The 15,885-nt window shown below is 39.4% G+C and overlaps 1 protein-coding gene across 1 annotated transcript in view; it reads right to left on the bottom strand.

Annotated features, from left to right (window-relative positions):
- The window catches only part of COL25A1 (collagen, type XXV, alpha 1), a 333,672-nt gene that overhangs the window by 96,235 nt on the left and 221,552 nt on the right, over positions 1–15,885 (bottom strand). Inside the window, exons 8-9 of the mRNA XM_014948992.1 lie at positions 6,811–6,837; positions 6,623–6,649 (exon numbers count right to left, since the gene is read on the bottom strand). Coding sequence (XP_014804478.1) covers positions 6,623–6,649; positions 6,811–6,837 — 54 coding nt within the window. The remainder of the gene's footprint in view (positions 1–6,622; positions 6,650–6,810; positions 6,838–15,885) is intronic.

Genomic DNA, 15,885 nt, shown 5'->3' with positions numbered 1-15,885 from the left:
TTAACTGCTCACAGACAAATTGGCATTACACCAGACATCCGGCAGTTTTCTCAATGATGCTGCCTTGGTGGAAGTTAGGTTAACAGAAGGAATCAGGAACGTTTTTTTAGCCTTCTTACTGTGGCACACTAAGAGTATAGTTTGAAACAGTGATTAGATGTAGTTTATAACTTTTTAGCCTTCTTATTGTGGCACACTAAGAGTATAGTTTGAAACAGTGATTAGAGGTAGTTTATAACTTGAACTATAATTTGCTTTACACAACAGAATAAACAACTATGTGGGCAGTCGTACTGTTACAGCAGAATTTAATGCAGTACTGCATTTGTACTATATGTCTGAAATAACACACAGTAAACCAGAAAATATGCTTTTATACACACCTAAGAATATCACTTAAGGGAATACCGCCCAGGGCAGGGGGTTGGAACTTGATGATCTTTGAGGTCCCTTCCAACCAAAACCATTCTATGATTCTATGATAACTATAATTTGCTTTACACAACAGAATAAACAACTATGTGGGCAGCCGTACTGTTAAAGCATGAATTTAATGCAGTACTGCGTTTGTACTATATGTTTGAAGTAACACACTGTAAACCAGAAAATATGCTTTTATACAGACCTAAGAATATCACTTAAGGGAATAGCATCACTATATCACCACCTTTCCTGCAGCTTTTGACAGCATATTCACATAAATGAAATCAAAGAGTATTTAATCAGAAAAGAAAAAGCCGGGCACAAGGCTAATTTATGCTAATGAAAGCTACACAGTCCTTCTATCGAGGCAGATAAAATTCATGAGCAGTATTTATAGAAGAAATTAATAGAAAACTTAGTAGGATATAATCAAACATTAAGGACAGTCCTGGAAGACATTCACTGAATATGTTTAAATTATGTAAAATTATATTTAACATAATACTCCAACTATAATACCATAACATTTTTGTTTTGACAAGAGGTTGACCGAGGATAAAAATTAGAAGCATGTACTGTTTGGGAACAAAGCTTCCTATTACATCACTGATTTACCAACATTTGCTACAGTTTGCAATGCCTCCAAAAAACGGAGTCTTGCTTTTAGTGAAGGCAAGAACTCAGATTAATTTATATACTATTGTCTATTTTGTGAAGCAAATCTGTTCCTTTCTCAAAAAAAAAAAAATCTGTTCTTTTCTTAAAAAAAAAAAAGTCCCACTTTTGAATAAATATAATACTTTAAAAGAGGGTCAAAAGTTAATGATCATGGTTTAATCATCACTCAATAAGTAGTATTTTCTGATTTATGATCAAGGTACTGATTCTAATGACATGAATATAGGTTTTCAATTTATTGCCAGTAGGAGCAGGAAAAGTCCCAAAACATTTATTATACATTCCTTAGAAACATATCAACTAAGAATGGAAACATATTCAAACCAGCCTTTTCAAAATTTTCTTAAAAAACAAACAGGTTGGATATATTCAGTTTCCCATTGATATGGGACAGTTTATAAAATTTGTGTCTATAATGTGACAAATGAAACAATATTTCATTTAAAAAAGGTTGTATCTATAGATACATACATTTTTGTATTTAGTTATTGCAGCAAATAGACTGCTTCCAGGACCATTTCTGTCAATATTAGATAATTTTAAAATATTTTTCCAGCACAGAAGAGTAGAACCTGCAAAATTTATATTGTAAAACAATGATTTCTCTCTAGCTGGCAGCAAATAAGAAGCAAATGTATTAAAAATAAATGGGGAAGAGGAAGGAGTTAAATAGAAAAGAACATCATATCACTACCCAAACATAACTGTTTTAACAATACACAAGGAATCTTTTTAATCTTCAAGTCAATAAAGGTTAACACAATAAAATAAACTTCTGAGTACCTTTCTTTTCTAGAACTTAGTCTCTTCTGCTGACGATATTTTAGAGATGTTATCAGTTCTGTGCAGACCCAGCTGCTGGGAAAATTTACTTAAACGTACCAAAAGGAGAAAATAACTTTATGGAAATACTTAAGTATGGCTTCTGGGTGGTTTCTCATTGTACCTAGACCAAAACCAATTTAAAGACAGCTGCTAGCTGATGATTTCTAGACCTGATAAGCAGGCAATCTCTCACGTATCTGAACCAAAGGACAGAAGATATTTATTATGTCATTTACAGAAGGATGGGAACAGGCTGATTAAGACGCTCAGTACTAGCTGTTCCATTCCCAAACATTCACCTTTGAAGAACTGTTTTCATTAATCAGGGTACAATCTCTACTTGGACAATATATCCTTTGCAATTCTACCATTACAAAATCTTCAAAGGCTGAGCAACTGGAACTGAGCAGCCTACTGACATCAGCATTTCTTCTAAGAGTCCACAGGCTAGAACCTATCACTTTTAATTTTGTCATGGCTCAGTACAATAATGCGAATCTCCATGGACGTGTCATGAAGCCATGTCCTCTGCAAAAATAAAAGCATTCAAAAGATTTACTAACATTACTGTTTCTTACACTGGTATTGAGAAAAGCTAGTTCTGCAGTTGACCTAAATGTTTAGTCTACCAGAACTCCAGAGTAACAAACAAGAGATCTGATATAAAAATATATAAAGAGATCAAAAAAGCATTTCTTCAAGTGGATTTTTGAATGCGTCCACCACTAGCTTACATGCAGTCTCATGTGACCAAAAGCTATATTAACCTGCTGTTCAAACCCACACTCAGGGCATGAATTTTGACATTGCTCACACTACCATAATGTAGTTTTGGCTCACATTTTCTACGGGCAGTATGGGCAGAAGTAGATTATGCCACGTGGCATTATGAACTAGAGCCCTTACGCCATCTCTGTGTGATGGTGGAGACTGATCAACAGATTACTTCTGAATACTTAAGAAAACCCATCAGATTCTTTAAAAAAAAGACCAAAAAAAAATCAGAACAATTATTCTAAAAACAAGTGCCTGTAGTACCAGTACTTGTAGGGTCAGATTCCTACTACGGTACTGATTTACTGAAGATATTTGGCAAGAAAACCTGAACCTCAAAGTAGTTCAGGTTCATTCAGCATGTCCAGTGCCTGTGAACAAGAAGGTTTGAGATAACTGATTACTGGTTTTACAGTTTTGAAATTATTTCAGAAAGAAGGATCTCTCAAAAGTCTCCAATCCAAGGTGAAAACGTGGGTGGGGATAGAAAGCAACAATTCCTTGTTTTATAAATATTTCTCTTTTCTTTTTAGCAGGACTTTAAAACTTAAAAATTACTTGGAACAATAAAAATCTTTTCAAAGCTAAATACTAGTCTCAAGCCAATATGTAAAAATATAAAAACAAAAACTTCAGGCTCCTTATCTGTAAAGCATTAATTTAAAACGTCCATCACTTTTAGTTATTATATCCAGTCAGTCTGCAAATTCGTCAAATCCAAATGTTGATGTCATCCTGCAGTCATGTTCAGGCACAATATTTCTCTAAAATAATATGGTATAGTGGCATCTCAGAAAGCAGTTATTTTACATAGGCAGTATTGGAAAACCATGAGTAAAGTAATCAACCAGGTTTAAATGGGTTTAGTTTCATTTGGTGCATGGCTGGCTTACACGTATAATTTCCATTAATTATACTGTAAGTCCTCTGGCGCAGCAAGCTGAGCAAATTCACCCTGAAGACAGTCAGCAGAAGAGAGAACTGCTGTACCATGAAACATAAAATAGTCAGAGGCACCGTAGTACTCATTAATTGTGAAATACAGAAGGCAAAAAAGGAGAAGTTGCTGTAGAACTCATTCAAGTGCACTTCAAAATACCAATAATATATATAAAGTGAAAACCAACAAGACTGGCCAAATTACCTAAGTTATGTATTTAAAAAAAGAGGTGTGTTACTACAATACACATTGACTAAACGATCAGTGAAGGTTCAGCTAGCCCCCAAGCTGCTATTCACCACATCTTCCTCCCTACTGCTGACCTTACTCAATTCCTTTTTCTGTATTCAGACATAGAATTCAATCTCAATCAACTGCCATCTGCTGCTGCAGATAAAACTTTGTGATGTCCTTAAATGTGAATTCCTTAGCTTGGATATTTTTTGCTTTTTAGCTGCACTTTATTTACCAAAACCATAAAGTAGCCACAACCATGATTTGTACGGACCAGTGAGGACTCTACTGCCCTCCAGTAAAGAGGGCATATCTTGGCAAAGTGTAAGTTATGTATTTAAAAAAAGAGGTGTGTTACTACAATACACATTGACTAAACGATCAGTGAAGGTTCAGCTAGCCCCCAAGCTGCTATTCACCACATCTTCCTCCCTACTGCTGACCTTACTCAATTCCTTTTTCTGTATTCAGACATAGAATTCAATCTCAATCAACTGCCATCTGCTGCTGCAGATAAAACTTTGTGATGTCCTTAAATGTGAATTCCTTAGCTTGGATATTTTTTTGCTTTTTAGCTGCACTTTATTTACCAAAACCATAAAGTAGCCACAACCATGATTTGTACGGACCAGTGAGGACTCTACTGCCCTCCAGTAAAGGGGGCGTATCTCGGCAAAGTGGGACACAACAGTCTCCGCAGAGCAGATACCCCACTGTACTCCTTGAAGGTGTTCTGCCTCCAAGGTAACATTGAACAAATTTGCATCTTCTTATTGGGTTCAGGCACAATACTGCCAACACTGCCAGCCCAGGGACTGAAAGCCACACACGCTTAACCACTTTCTTACATCTCTCCAACATTTTGCCGAGATTTCTGGACCAGTGGAAGCTCTGCCACCTTTGCATTCCCTCCAAAACTGTCTCTGCTCTTCCATTTTAAAACTTCTCCAGCATGCACAATTCCACATTTTTATCCTCAGCTGTGTAATAGTCTTTACAATATTGTCTTTCCATATTTATTTTTTACTGTATCCCTCTCTGATACCTCCATCAAATTTGTTCTCCTGTTCTGAATGGCTCTGCCCTCCTCCTCTGCCCTCCTCCTCACATTCCCCACAAGGTTCTGTAGCACAGAACCAGCCAAAATATACAGTCCGGATTGGCATCTGAGAGATATCTAAATTTGCTTAGAAGTGAAAAGTAATTTTTTACATTCTTTAGAACCTTCAGTGTGAGTATTAGCTGCCCTAGACAAAACATGTTCTCATATTGTTACTCTCTGCTTCCTTTGTATTTCTTTAAACAGTTTTCCAATTCTTCTTTTTGAGTTTCAACTGAGATAATATTAAAAGCTGTTCACTAACAGACTTCTGTCTTTATAATGTGCCCTCATATCACTATTTATTTTTTACTGTATCCCTCTCTGATACCTCCATCAAATTTGTTCTCCTGTTCTGAATGGCTCTGCCCTCCTCCTCTGCCCTCCTCCTCACATTCCCCACAAGGTTCTGTAGCACAGAACCAGCCAAAATATACAGTCCGGATTGGCATCTGAGAGATATCTAAATTTGCTTAGAAGTGAAAAGTAATTTTTTACATTCTTTAGAACCTTCAGTGTGAGTATTAGCTGCCCTAGACAAAACATGTTCTCATATTGTTACTCTCTGCTTCCTTTGTATTTCTTTAAACAGTTTTCCAATTCTTCTTTTTGAGTTTCAACTGAGATAATATTAAAAGCTGTTCACTAACAGACTTCTGTCTTTATAATGTGCCCTCATATCACCAAGCATAATGGGACACCTGATTGAACCCCGTAGGTAATACAACACCGGTAGCACCAGCACCAAATTCAACCATAAAAGCATGTTGCGACTTTAGATAATCTTATTGACGACAAAAAGTAAAACAAAACAAAAATTAAAATAATAAAATAAAATTGCAAATTCAAAATATTTAATAAAGTTAATAGAAAAAATAAATCCACAGAACAAGCTGTTATGGAAAAATTTATAAATGTGTAACTGAAGAGAGTCACTGTATCATCAGAACAATACAACCAAACATTTTCTAATGAAGCACAGATGTAAAGAAAAATGAACTGGCACAACCAATCTCTCTGAACTTTCACCCCTGTTTTCCCTTTTTTCTCTGTTAAAATAAACATGATATTTAGAAATTAGAAGAACCTTTCTGTTTCCACAACTAAAACATGTTCCGTCTAATTGTCTGAATGCGTCTACAAGGTGATAATATTGTTATTACTAAAAATATCAGGTACATATGTGTCAGGAAAAAGCGCTAATACGTGCATACATGGTATTTGTTTAGAATTCACTAAATACTAGATACATCTTACATGAAATCTAGAAGTACATTTATTAGAAACCCACCAGCCCTGTGCACTGTGGGAGCCCATGCAAGGCGTGAAAACACTGCTGGGGAAACTGAGAGCTTTGGTTAGAAAAGCCAGCTTTTATACAGCAGAGCAAAATCACTGTGAAACCTGCTTTCACCCGTAAGGGAAATCGTATATTCTAATGCATTACTTACTGTTGTTACTCCAATCTTCCCAGACACTATCTGGTCGTGTTCAGTATGACCGTCCTGCAGACACTTACTTCAACATGCAGGGTAAATGCAGCTAATAAGCATAATTAGCTCAGACAGTGTATTTAATTTAGTTTTGCGCTAAAGACTAATTGCCTACTCAGCGAAGGGGAAGTGTAACATTGTTTTTAAGATGCTTACCCGAGGGCCCTGATCACCTTGATCTCCCTGCAAAGTGGAAAGATGAGATGATAGGTTTAACACAGCATCTGTGTGCTACCCAGCTCTCGTACACAGTCTGACATTACACTGCGTCAATACAAACGGGCTCTTTTAGTTCATGCTGGGAGGGCTCGCCAGTCACCTTGCAAGTGTCACCATCAACTCACCTTCTCGCCTTTGGGACCAGGAGGGCCCTGAAAGAAACAGAAGCAAAGATGAAAATTACTGACGCTGCTGAAGCCCCCGGGACGCAGCAAGAAAAGAGGTCTGTGCCAACCTGCTGTTTCTTCCTAACAAGGTATTTCCTTATCGTTTTTCACTCCAAAAGCCAGGGCTATTCCAGAGGCGGCTTCTTCACTGCAGCAATAATAGGCACTGCGTGGTTATTTCTGAATACTTTGCTCACCCCATGTGTTGAATCCAACCACTCAGACAAGCAAAACTATGCCTGAAATGGCAACATTTCTATTGATTTCAGCAAGGGACAATAGTTTATCTCCTATCAGATAATAAATGTTTTCTAAGACCGTAAAAACTTCTTTGCAAGTGCAGCTAATAAATTCAGAGACACATAAATCTGCCGTGTATTTTGGCACCCTCCTTGGCTTAGATTGCCAAAGAAAAATGGATCAGGGAATCTGAAAGTTGTGTTTTCATTCCTATCTTTGGCAATGCTGAAGCTGATGTTTAGTCTCAAGCACACTGTTTTAGGCAGAATGGGCTCCTTTGAATACCATGATTTTGCAGAAGTAATATTTACTGTTACTTACCACCAGACCAACAGTAAGGTGACAGAATCACAAAACAGCGAGGTCCTTTCCTATTCCCTTTTTATTGAGCACCTTCCAGAAAGCTACCAGCAGGTTTCTAAAACACTAGTTTTCGGGTTAGTATCGTGTGAATAAAAATGTCTGCAGAGAACTGGCTGCTTACACAGTGCAGACCCTACCTCGAGCTTTCTGAAAGGTACACAGGTGTTTCATTACAAAGAAGGACCTGAGGTACATAGGAAAGCAGCTGGAAAATGAGGAGCCATCCAAGCTAGCAGGGTCCACTGTTACAACAGAAAGAGAACGTGTGCGTGTGTGTATATATGCGCACGCAGTACAAGAAAAAGTTGCCACCAGCCACATAATTAGAAATAACCCAGTGCACAATAGCTGAGCTGAGCACGTCTGAACCATTTCAGAATTTACACTAGTAAAAATTCATGTGGTTCACATAAATTCACATGGAAGGAAGGTCAGCCTGCTGTGTATTAAAAGATGCGATCAACCACATGCGAGTCTTCCAGAATCTCTATTGTAGCCAATTTTCTGCTTATTTTTAAGGGCTTCTGATGCATGCCAGAGAAGACCATCTGCTGCTAAATCTTTCAAGGAGTTAAAGCATATGCCTCTCCTTCCATAGCCTGCCATCTCTTCTGTCTCTTGCAGAGGACATAGAAACAGGTCCGCTACCTGACATCTCTGTATCTCCTTTAGAAAGGACAAGGGAAGGGAACCTGAGGGAAAACCATCTACTCAATTAACTATGACCCTCTTCTCCACTTTCTGTTGCCCTGAAAGAACTAGTCCTCTTTAAAAACAAATTAAACAAAATGACTTAATAAATGGGTAAGACCTTGCTGTACTTTTAAGATTTCTCCATCTTTTTTTTTATTTTTCAAATATTTTATCCCCTGCTGGTTTTTTTCCAATGCACTGGAAATTGCATGCAGCAACATCTACTGTTAGCTACAGACTCCACACGTGCTTCCTTGGATGTGCCATTAGAGCAGATCAGATTTTCAGCAGGTCCATTTTAAAACACGCATACATGCCCTTGAGCTTGTGAATTCCCAAACTCCTACCATCAGTAACACAGTAATTGCGGAACAGGAGGAACTAAAATCACTCAATTCTGGCTGTTACTGCCTCTTTCAGAGTGAACAACGAGCTCCAGCAAAGGGCTGTGCTCGTGTGTTCCGTCTCCTTGAATTATCAAACCATTACAGGCTCTGAATATCTTACTGCCTGCAAACTGCAAATAATATGACCTCTATCTGCTACAGTCAGAATCCTATTTCTTGGGTCTTAGGCGTGAAATTATAAATACCACGACATGACCAAGACTGCAGACAGATGTTGGCTTTTGGATCATGCCGCGATTGTGGGAGCTGCTCCTGCCTTCATCCAGATGCTCAACGCTGTTCTTCTGCCCAGGGGTAGCCCTACTTCTGAGGGGCTTTGGCTCACAACTGTTCCCCGGCGTGCCCGCCATGGCTCTGCCAGTTGGTACAAACTAAGAGAGCAGAGACCCCCAGCAGCTCCCTGAGCAGAAATACGGCAGAGCCTGCTCACGTGAGAGCTTCAGCCAGCAGATCTGGGGGGCTACTGGGCCATCAACTGCTGGCAAGATGCTCAGCTGTCTCCACCCGCAGAAGTGGCCTCTCCCCCTGCGTATTCTCCTCTCTTGAGAATTCTCTGAAAGTACAATCCATACCCCTGTCTCCACCCGCAGAAGTGGCCTCTCCCCTGCGTATTCTCCTCTGTTGAGAGTTCCCTGAAAGCACAATCCATACCTAACCATATTTTTTAATAAGACTGAATCACAGAGCTCAATTAAATTTTGTTCTTTTCCTGTGCAGCTTTGTCTGAAAATTACCTGTCCGCATCAGCAGGTCCAGAGAGGTAATTCTTCCACTTTACTCTGCTCTGGTGAGACCTCACCTGGAGTACTGTGTGCAGGTCTGGAGCCCTCAATATAAGAAGGACATGGACCTGATGGAGAGGGTCCAGAGGAGGGCCACAAGGATGATCAGGGGGATGGAGCACCTCTGCTACGAGGACAGGCTGAGGGAGCTGGGGTTGTTCAGCCTGGAGAAGAGGAGGCTCCGGGGAGACCTGATAGCAGCCTTCCAGTACCTGAAGGGGCCTACAGGAAGGCTGGGGAGAGCCTGTTTACAAAGGCCTGCAGTGACAGGACGAGGGGCAATGGCTTCAAGCTGGAGGGGAACAGATTTAGACTGGAGATTAGGAGAGGGTTCTTCACTGTGAGGGTGGTGGAGCACTGGAACAGGTTGCCCAGGGACGTGGTTGAGGCCCCTTCCCTGGAGATATTCAAGGAGAGGCTCGACGAGGCCCTGGGCAACCTGGTCTAGTTGGGGGTGTCCCTGCTGACTGCGGGGAGGTCGGACTAGATGACCTTTGGAGGTCCCCTCCGGCCTGGGCAATTCTATGATTCTATGATCATATTCAGAAATCCATGGGGTTTTTTTTTCATTGCTCTCCGTTGGGCAAAGCCAGCAATTATGACTGCTTGGTGACTGGTCTCCGTGAGTGCCACACACCGTTGTGTCTATTAAGTCATCCTTCCAGCATACGGATTTTTTCATACAAAGTCTTCACCAATACCTGACAACTTTATTGAACCAGAAGTTAAAAACAGCTTTTCAAAAGGCCAGAAGAGCATTTCTGGCGTGAACGTTCTCACAAGTCCCTGCACTTGTATTTGCGATGCTTTTGCTTTCTACCAAGACTCTTGAAAAACAAACAAACAATTGCAAACAAAAAATAGCTCTTTTGGATGCTAGTGAAGAGAATCAGTGGGGTTTCATCAAAACAAAATTAATGCAATTCTTTCATGGCTTGTTCACCCATCTCTGGCTCTTCCCCCATTGTTTCAATTGTTCTCCATTGTTTTTGCAACTTTAAAAAGAAAATTCCTATCCTCAGCCTTTGACATCTTCTTTCCATTTGTGCTGAGAAATTCTCCCAAGGTTTTTACTGCAGAATTTATTAGTGTGTACACGGAGTGGAGGCAGGGAAGGAGAAAAACTCCGAGGGAAAGCTGGCTTTGTGGGGGTGGGGTGTGATTAGGAGACAGATTTGTTTAAAGGAGGGCAAGGTTTCTTCTGTTTAAGGGTATAGACACAAAGAACAGAGCGAGTAAAATAACACGAGCTTTGTAGGCCACAGCATAGACATCCTGCTTTTTTCCCAGGGAGACTTCTGTGCTTTCGTTTATGAGATGGCAGAGATCAAGCCGCTAGCTGCTGCACAAATGTGAAAGCATTTTGTGTAAGTTATATGAAACGTCTGAGGTCAGAGCATTTCTGAAATAACTTTACAGTGTTTTCACTGGAAACAGAGGCTCTTTTCTCAAAGTGTAATTATCTACTCCAGACAACTATACATTTCCAAGGAGAGTTTATAGCCTGTTTCACATAAGCAAGGCCTTGTAAATCACAAACACATGCAAAATCTGCATTCATAATTAGGCGACAAATACTACTGTTTTTAAAACAAGGTCTTCTGAAGCAGACTGAGAGGCCTCCAGGCACCTGCTAGCCGAGAACAAAGCTGAAATCAAGGTCAAATCCATTCAACAGTCATATTTGGGATTACTGACAGGTGACCGTAGGTGTGGGGTTTTTTGGCTGAGTACGATCACCATGATTTTTCACACAGCTGGCATTTTATACATCTTTCCCTGAAAGATGCTCGTTTTGTATTCCACCCTTGCAGCCATTGCCACCTTTAGAGTTTTGCAGCATTTACATTCAGAGGACCACTTGAAAAGCCAGCACTTCATTTATATTGGTTTGAAAACGTCCAAAATTATCTGAATTCCCTTATTGATACATTGTCTCCATATTCCTATTGTTATAGATCTGCCTTTAATTGTAATACAGGCAGTTCTACCATGACTTCATCGAAAGGCTCCAAGCATCGAGGGGAAAGTAGAACTGAAAATCATAAGGGATTGTCAGAAAGGGATTCAAAGAAACAGCAAAGTTTCTAGGTTCTGCAGAAAGCTCTAAAGTCAGGGCAGAGGAATCCAGATTTTTAATGACTTTTAGATAACCCACGTGGTGCCACTGCACAAAGGACCTGCCAGCGCTCAGCACAAGCTGGTAACAACCAACCAAGCAGAATCAGTGGGACTGTGACAGTTACAGGTCCCAGTGGAATCATTCACCTGAGATGACAAACTCAGCAGCTCCCATCAGGCAGAACTGCCAGAGATGACATGGGTAATGACTACCTTTTAGACACAGGCACTGCTCTCCAAGAGTTCAACCACAACAGCCACAGGCTAAGGCAACCTGGCAGCGAGAGGACTGAATGTTGCTTGCAGGATTCAGCCCTTCTTTCCATCTGGGACAAAGCAGCATACAATGAGTTCATCCCTACCAGCAGCTACAGCATCCACAGCAAGAGAGAAACCAGCAGCGTAAGGGAATAGTGGCCTTGTGGGGACAGAAAAGCAAACCAGACAGTCCAATGTCATCTGGACAAATTCAAAAAGGAAACCAACTTGCCAACGCAGTTTAATCGTGTTTTCGCAATTAAATGATGTGCCATACATTGCCTAATTTAATTCAATTCCTGCAGTTTCTTTCGAGGGCAGAAGGTGGTTTCAGCACAGAACAACAAAGTATTCAGTTACACAAGTCAAAATTTTTCTTTCTTCGAAATCATGACTTCTACAAATCACAAGTTCCTGACTGGAACAGCATCCCCCAGTCTAACCTACAGTCGCTGTAAAATATTACGATCAGATATGCTGAATCATAAGATAAGAGGTTACACAGAATATTATGAAATACAGTATTATTCCAAACCTCCTACACTCATTTTAGTCTTGTGTCCACTATGCAAGCCCTGAACTACTGAGCAATGTGGTTTTGGCATTTGCTACACTTGGCCATGTTTGCAGGCAGTGTTTACACACGCTAGTTTACAATGCCAGCATCTCACCTTGCAACAATTTTACAAGTGCTCACAAGAATTTCCAGTGAATCTGAACAGCTTCTACCACTGAAACTATATTCCCTTTTATGTATTTTATTCTTCCCTTGGGATATGACTGACTTACGGTGAAAACTTTAAAGAAAAAAACCAAGCCACCACCAAAATACTCTCACTGATCATTCCTTTGCTCCCCTTATACCCTCAAGTTTTTGTTACAATATTTGAGAGCAGAGAAAAGTAAACCTGAATATTTGACACAATAACTGTGCCTGACTTAATAAATATTATGTAAATGGTGCAACCTGAGAAACATAAAACTGATATATAACAATCTAGATAAACAGCTCAGTTAACATTCACATCAAGTAAATTGTAAATGAACCCTACCATAAATTCATACAATCATAGTCAGGAGTCAGTGATTTATGCCAATACATAAATTCGACAAGTTCATAAACTGCAGGCAGGAGAACAAAATCTCCCCAAAATCCAGCAAGAAAACATTTAGATTGTAATTTACACTTGTATTTTCATTTCTCATGCAATGCTCTTGCTGGGATCTGCATGAGGTGCTTTTTTGAACTTAATAATGCTGCTCACAAAAATCATCAGACCGCACCTCAAGCTGCAAAGGGGTCAGTGCTGACTGTTTCAGTACCCAGGAAGGGCTCAATGTCCCAAGCAAGAACCAGCTAGAGGAGGTCTCCCCTTCCTTTCTCTGTCATACTTGCTTGCTTTCACTAATCGGTAAGCCTGTCCTCTCCCCCTGTTTTTTCTCCACTTCTACAGACAAACATGATGTTTTCTTTGAAAATCTACAAATCTCAACACAAATAGTCCCATCAAGATTCCATGGGATGGAGAATATATGACTATGTACCCAGTGCCTGAGCATGAAAAATCAAGGATCGGCTTCACTATTACCATAAATGAATTTGAGCAAACATTACAGCCTGAATCAACTGTTAAGTTTCATGTGCGTCGAGTAGCTGACACATACATCAGTAAGATGAAAGATACTGTGACAGAAGAGCTTGTCACTTTATTAAAAGATAAGAAAATGACCTCTGGTAAAGTCAAAAGCCTCCTGACTACCCTTCCTGCTCAATGCACTGTAATAGCTGTATTTCCTGAAGCTAAGCCCTCATTGCCTTGTCTACAGTGCATCTTCCCACCCTCCTATTTGCAAGACAAACAGAAATTTACTGATGATATTAAGTTTTGATGCAATACTGTAAAAAAACACCTCAAAGGAAATCCTGCTCTCCTAAACTTGCAAAGCAGCACGTAAAAACACAGATGAGAAAATCTAATACTGCTAAGTCTCTGATTTTACAAGAAAACATCCAGAGTTTCTGTTTCCAATAATGCCATAGGTGCAAGGAAGATACAAACACATAATCTTGGTTACACCAAAAAGACAGAAACACAAATTTTTGGGCTGGTGTTCAGAGCTGCAGGAAGAGATTTGAGAACACAACTGATGAGTGCCCTACAGAATCAAAATTCCTTAAAACAGACCGAACAGTGATCTTTTTCTATTATGACTGTTATATTTGCTGTTTCCAAACCAGTCTCGGGATTTTTTTGGAGTTCAATCCATGATTTTAAATATTTTTTTTTTTAATGACAGTACAACAAAGATACCAATTTCAGTGTTCCATACTTGGTTTCTAAAATGTTCCAAAAATGAGACATGTTTTTGATACATGTTCAAGCTTCCTACTCTTTCACCAATCCTCCAGCAGATCCCTGTCTCGTTATATGTCTGCCTGGGCCTTGAAAAAGCGTGGCATGCTATCTTCTCACAGCATGACTGAGATTAACTCCTCATCCTCCAGTATCTCTAGTAATCTGTTCTGCACTCCTTTGCCTTCTCAGAGCCTCCCTTTTTTTTTCTCCTCTTCCTTTTGCTGCATCAAGTATAGACTTGCCACTGTGAGTCCCACTTCATCTTATATTGGACTACTATGCAGCAGGTTATTTTTCTCTCTCTATTTTATCCTCTCCAATAGGAATATATGTGTGTGTGTCTGCATGTGTGAGAATGCTGGTGGTGGAATTTAAAAACAAGACTGTGTTCCTCTATCAGCATTCACTCAGTAGTTGAAGGCTTACGTCACAAGTGACAGAAAAATTACTATATAGCATGGTAGATACGGAATAGGCAAAAAGGAGTCTGCTATCCATAGATGAAAATATTTATTATAGGTCATGGAGTTCTTATAAGACTCAATAGTTTATAAGATTCAATAACAAGAGAAAGTACAGTTGACTGGAGCCTTGTACTTTCCTTAATAAATATTCACTGCAGTCAACAGAAATGATGCCACAGAAATTCAAGGAGCAAACAATTAAACAACTATAAAAAGACATTCTTGTAGGACAAGAAGACAAAGAAGAAGGAAAGGCTGCTTTCAAATTTTGCAAAAAAAGAACAAGAGTGTGAGAAGTTTTCAAGCTAGATTGCTTCACCTTTTCCTCAGAACTGCATTTATTGTCGTGTCAAACTACTGAAGCAAGAAGGAAGTTATAGTCCTAAACAGGTTTTATTGCCACAGACTTCACGCCTTTTATTTTGCATCTAACATAAGAAGGGATATGAAACAAAGGAGAAAAAATAACTAGCACTGCTTAACCTCCTAATTATCCCCATTTATTAGAATAAGAATAATGTAGTACCACTCGCCAATGCAGTCTGTACCAGTAAACAGCACTGTACAAATAAAGAGCTATTTGGCTCAAAAAGCCTGATATCCTTCTGGCCCCTGGTCTAAGGAGATGCAACAGGTACTGATGCCTTGAACCTCATTAAAACATTCTACTTTATGGAAGCAATTAATAGGCTCCAAAAGCAAAAGAGAACTTGGGAAAACAATAATTAAAAAAAAAAAAAGAAAAAAGAAAAAGACTTAAAAGGAAGACCAATATAATTCAGTGGAATTTAGGGCTTATAAAACTGCAGGGATCATGGAAGTACATTCTGGCTTTCTTTCCCAACACAATAGAAATTGAAAAGAAAATATTACACCTCCTGCCAATCAAACTCATGAAATCCTTTTTCCAGATTTTTGAGATAAAAAATACACCATTAAATATCTTTTATACTTCCTTTGGTAGATTTTTATCCATAGGCCAGCTCCCTCATTTATTCCTGGAAGCTTAGAAAGAAAGCAGCTCCTCACTGGGAGTTAACAACTTCCTGTTATTTCCAGAAACAGTAGTTCACATATGAATGTTTCAGTCATTTTTTACCTAAAACTTGGACAGAGGTTTCTAAAATTCAAAGACCTCTGAGGCTTCCCTGCTTGCTTAACGGCCTGATAGTGAATGCAGCTGAAATGACAGTGTCCTTTGGCCATTTGGTCTTTTTTGTTTGACTTGAAAGAACCTTTTTGATGATGATGACAGGCTGAACTTCAAGCTTTTTGAAGAAAATAGACAAAGGAAGAAAAGCAAGGGAAGGGGAGCGTTACAGAGCAATGGAGATTCACCATCGCCAGC

This window comes from Calidris pugnax, unplaced genomic scaffold (genome assembly GCF_001431845.1).
Source record: "Calidris pugnax isolate Ruff unplaced genomic scaffold, ASM143184v1 scaffold185, whole genome shotgun sequence".
Lineage (NCBI taxonomy): Eukaryota > Metazoa > Chordata > Aves > Charadriiformes > Scolopacidae > Calidris > Calidris pugnax.
The sequence above is the reverse complement of the archived record's forward strand: the minus strand, read 5'-3'. Positions and strand labels throughout refer to the sequence as shown.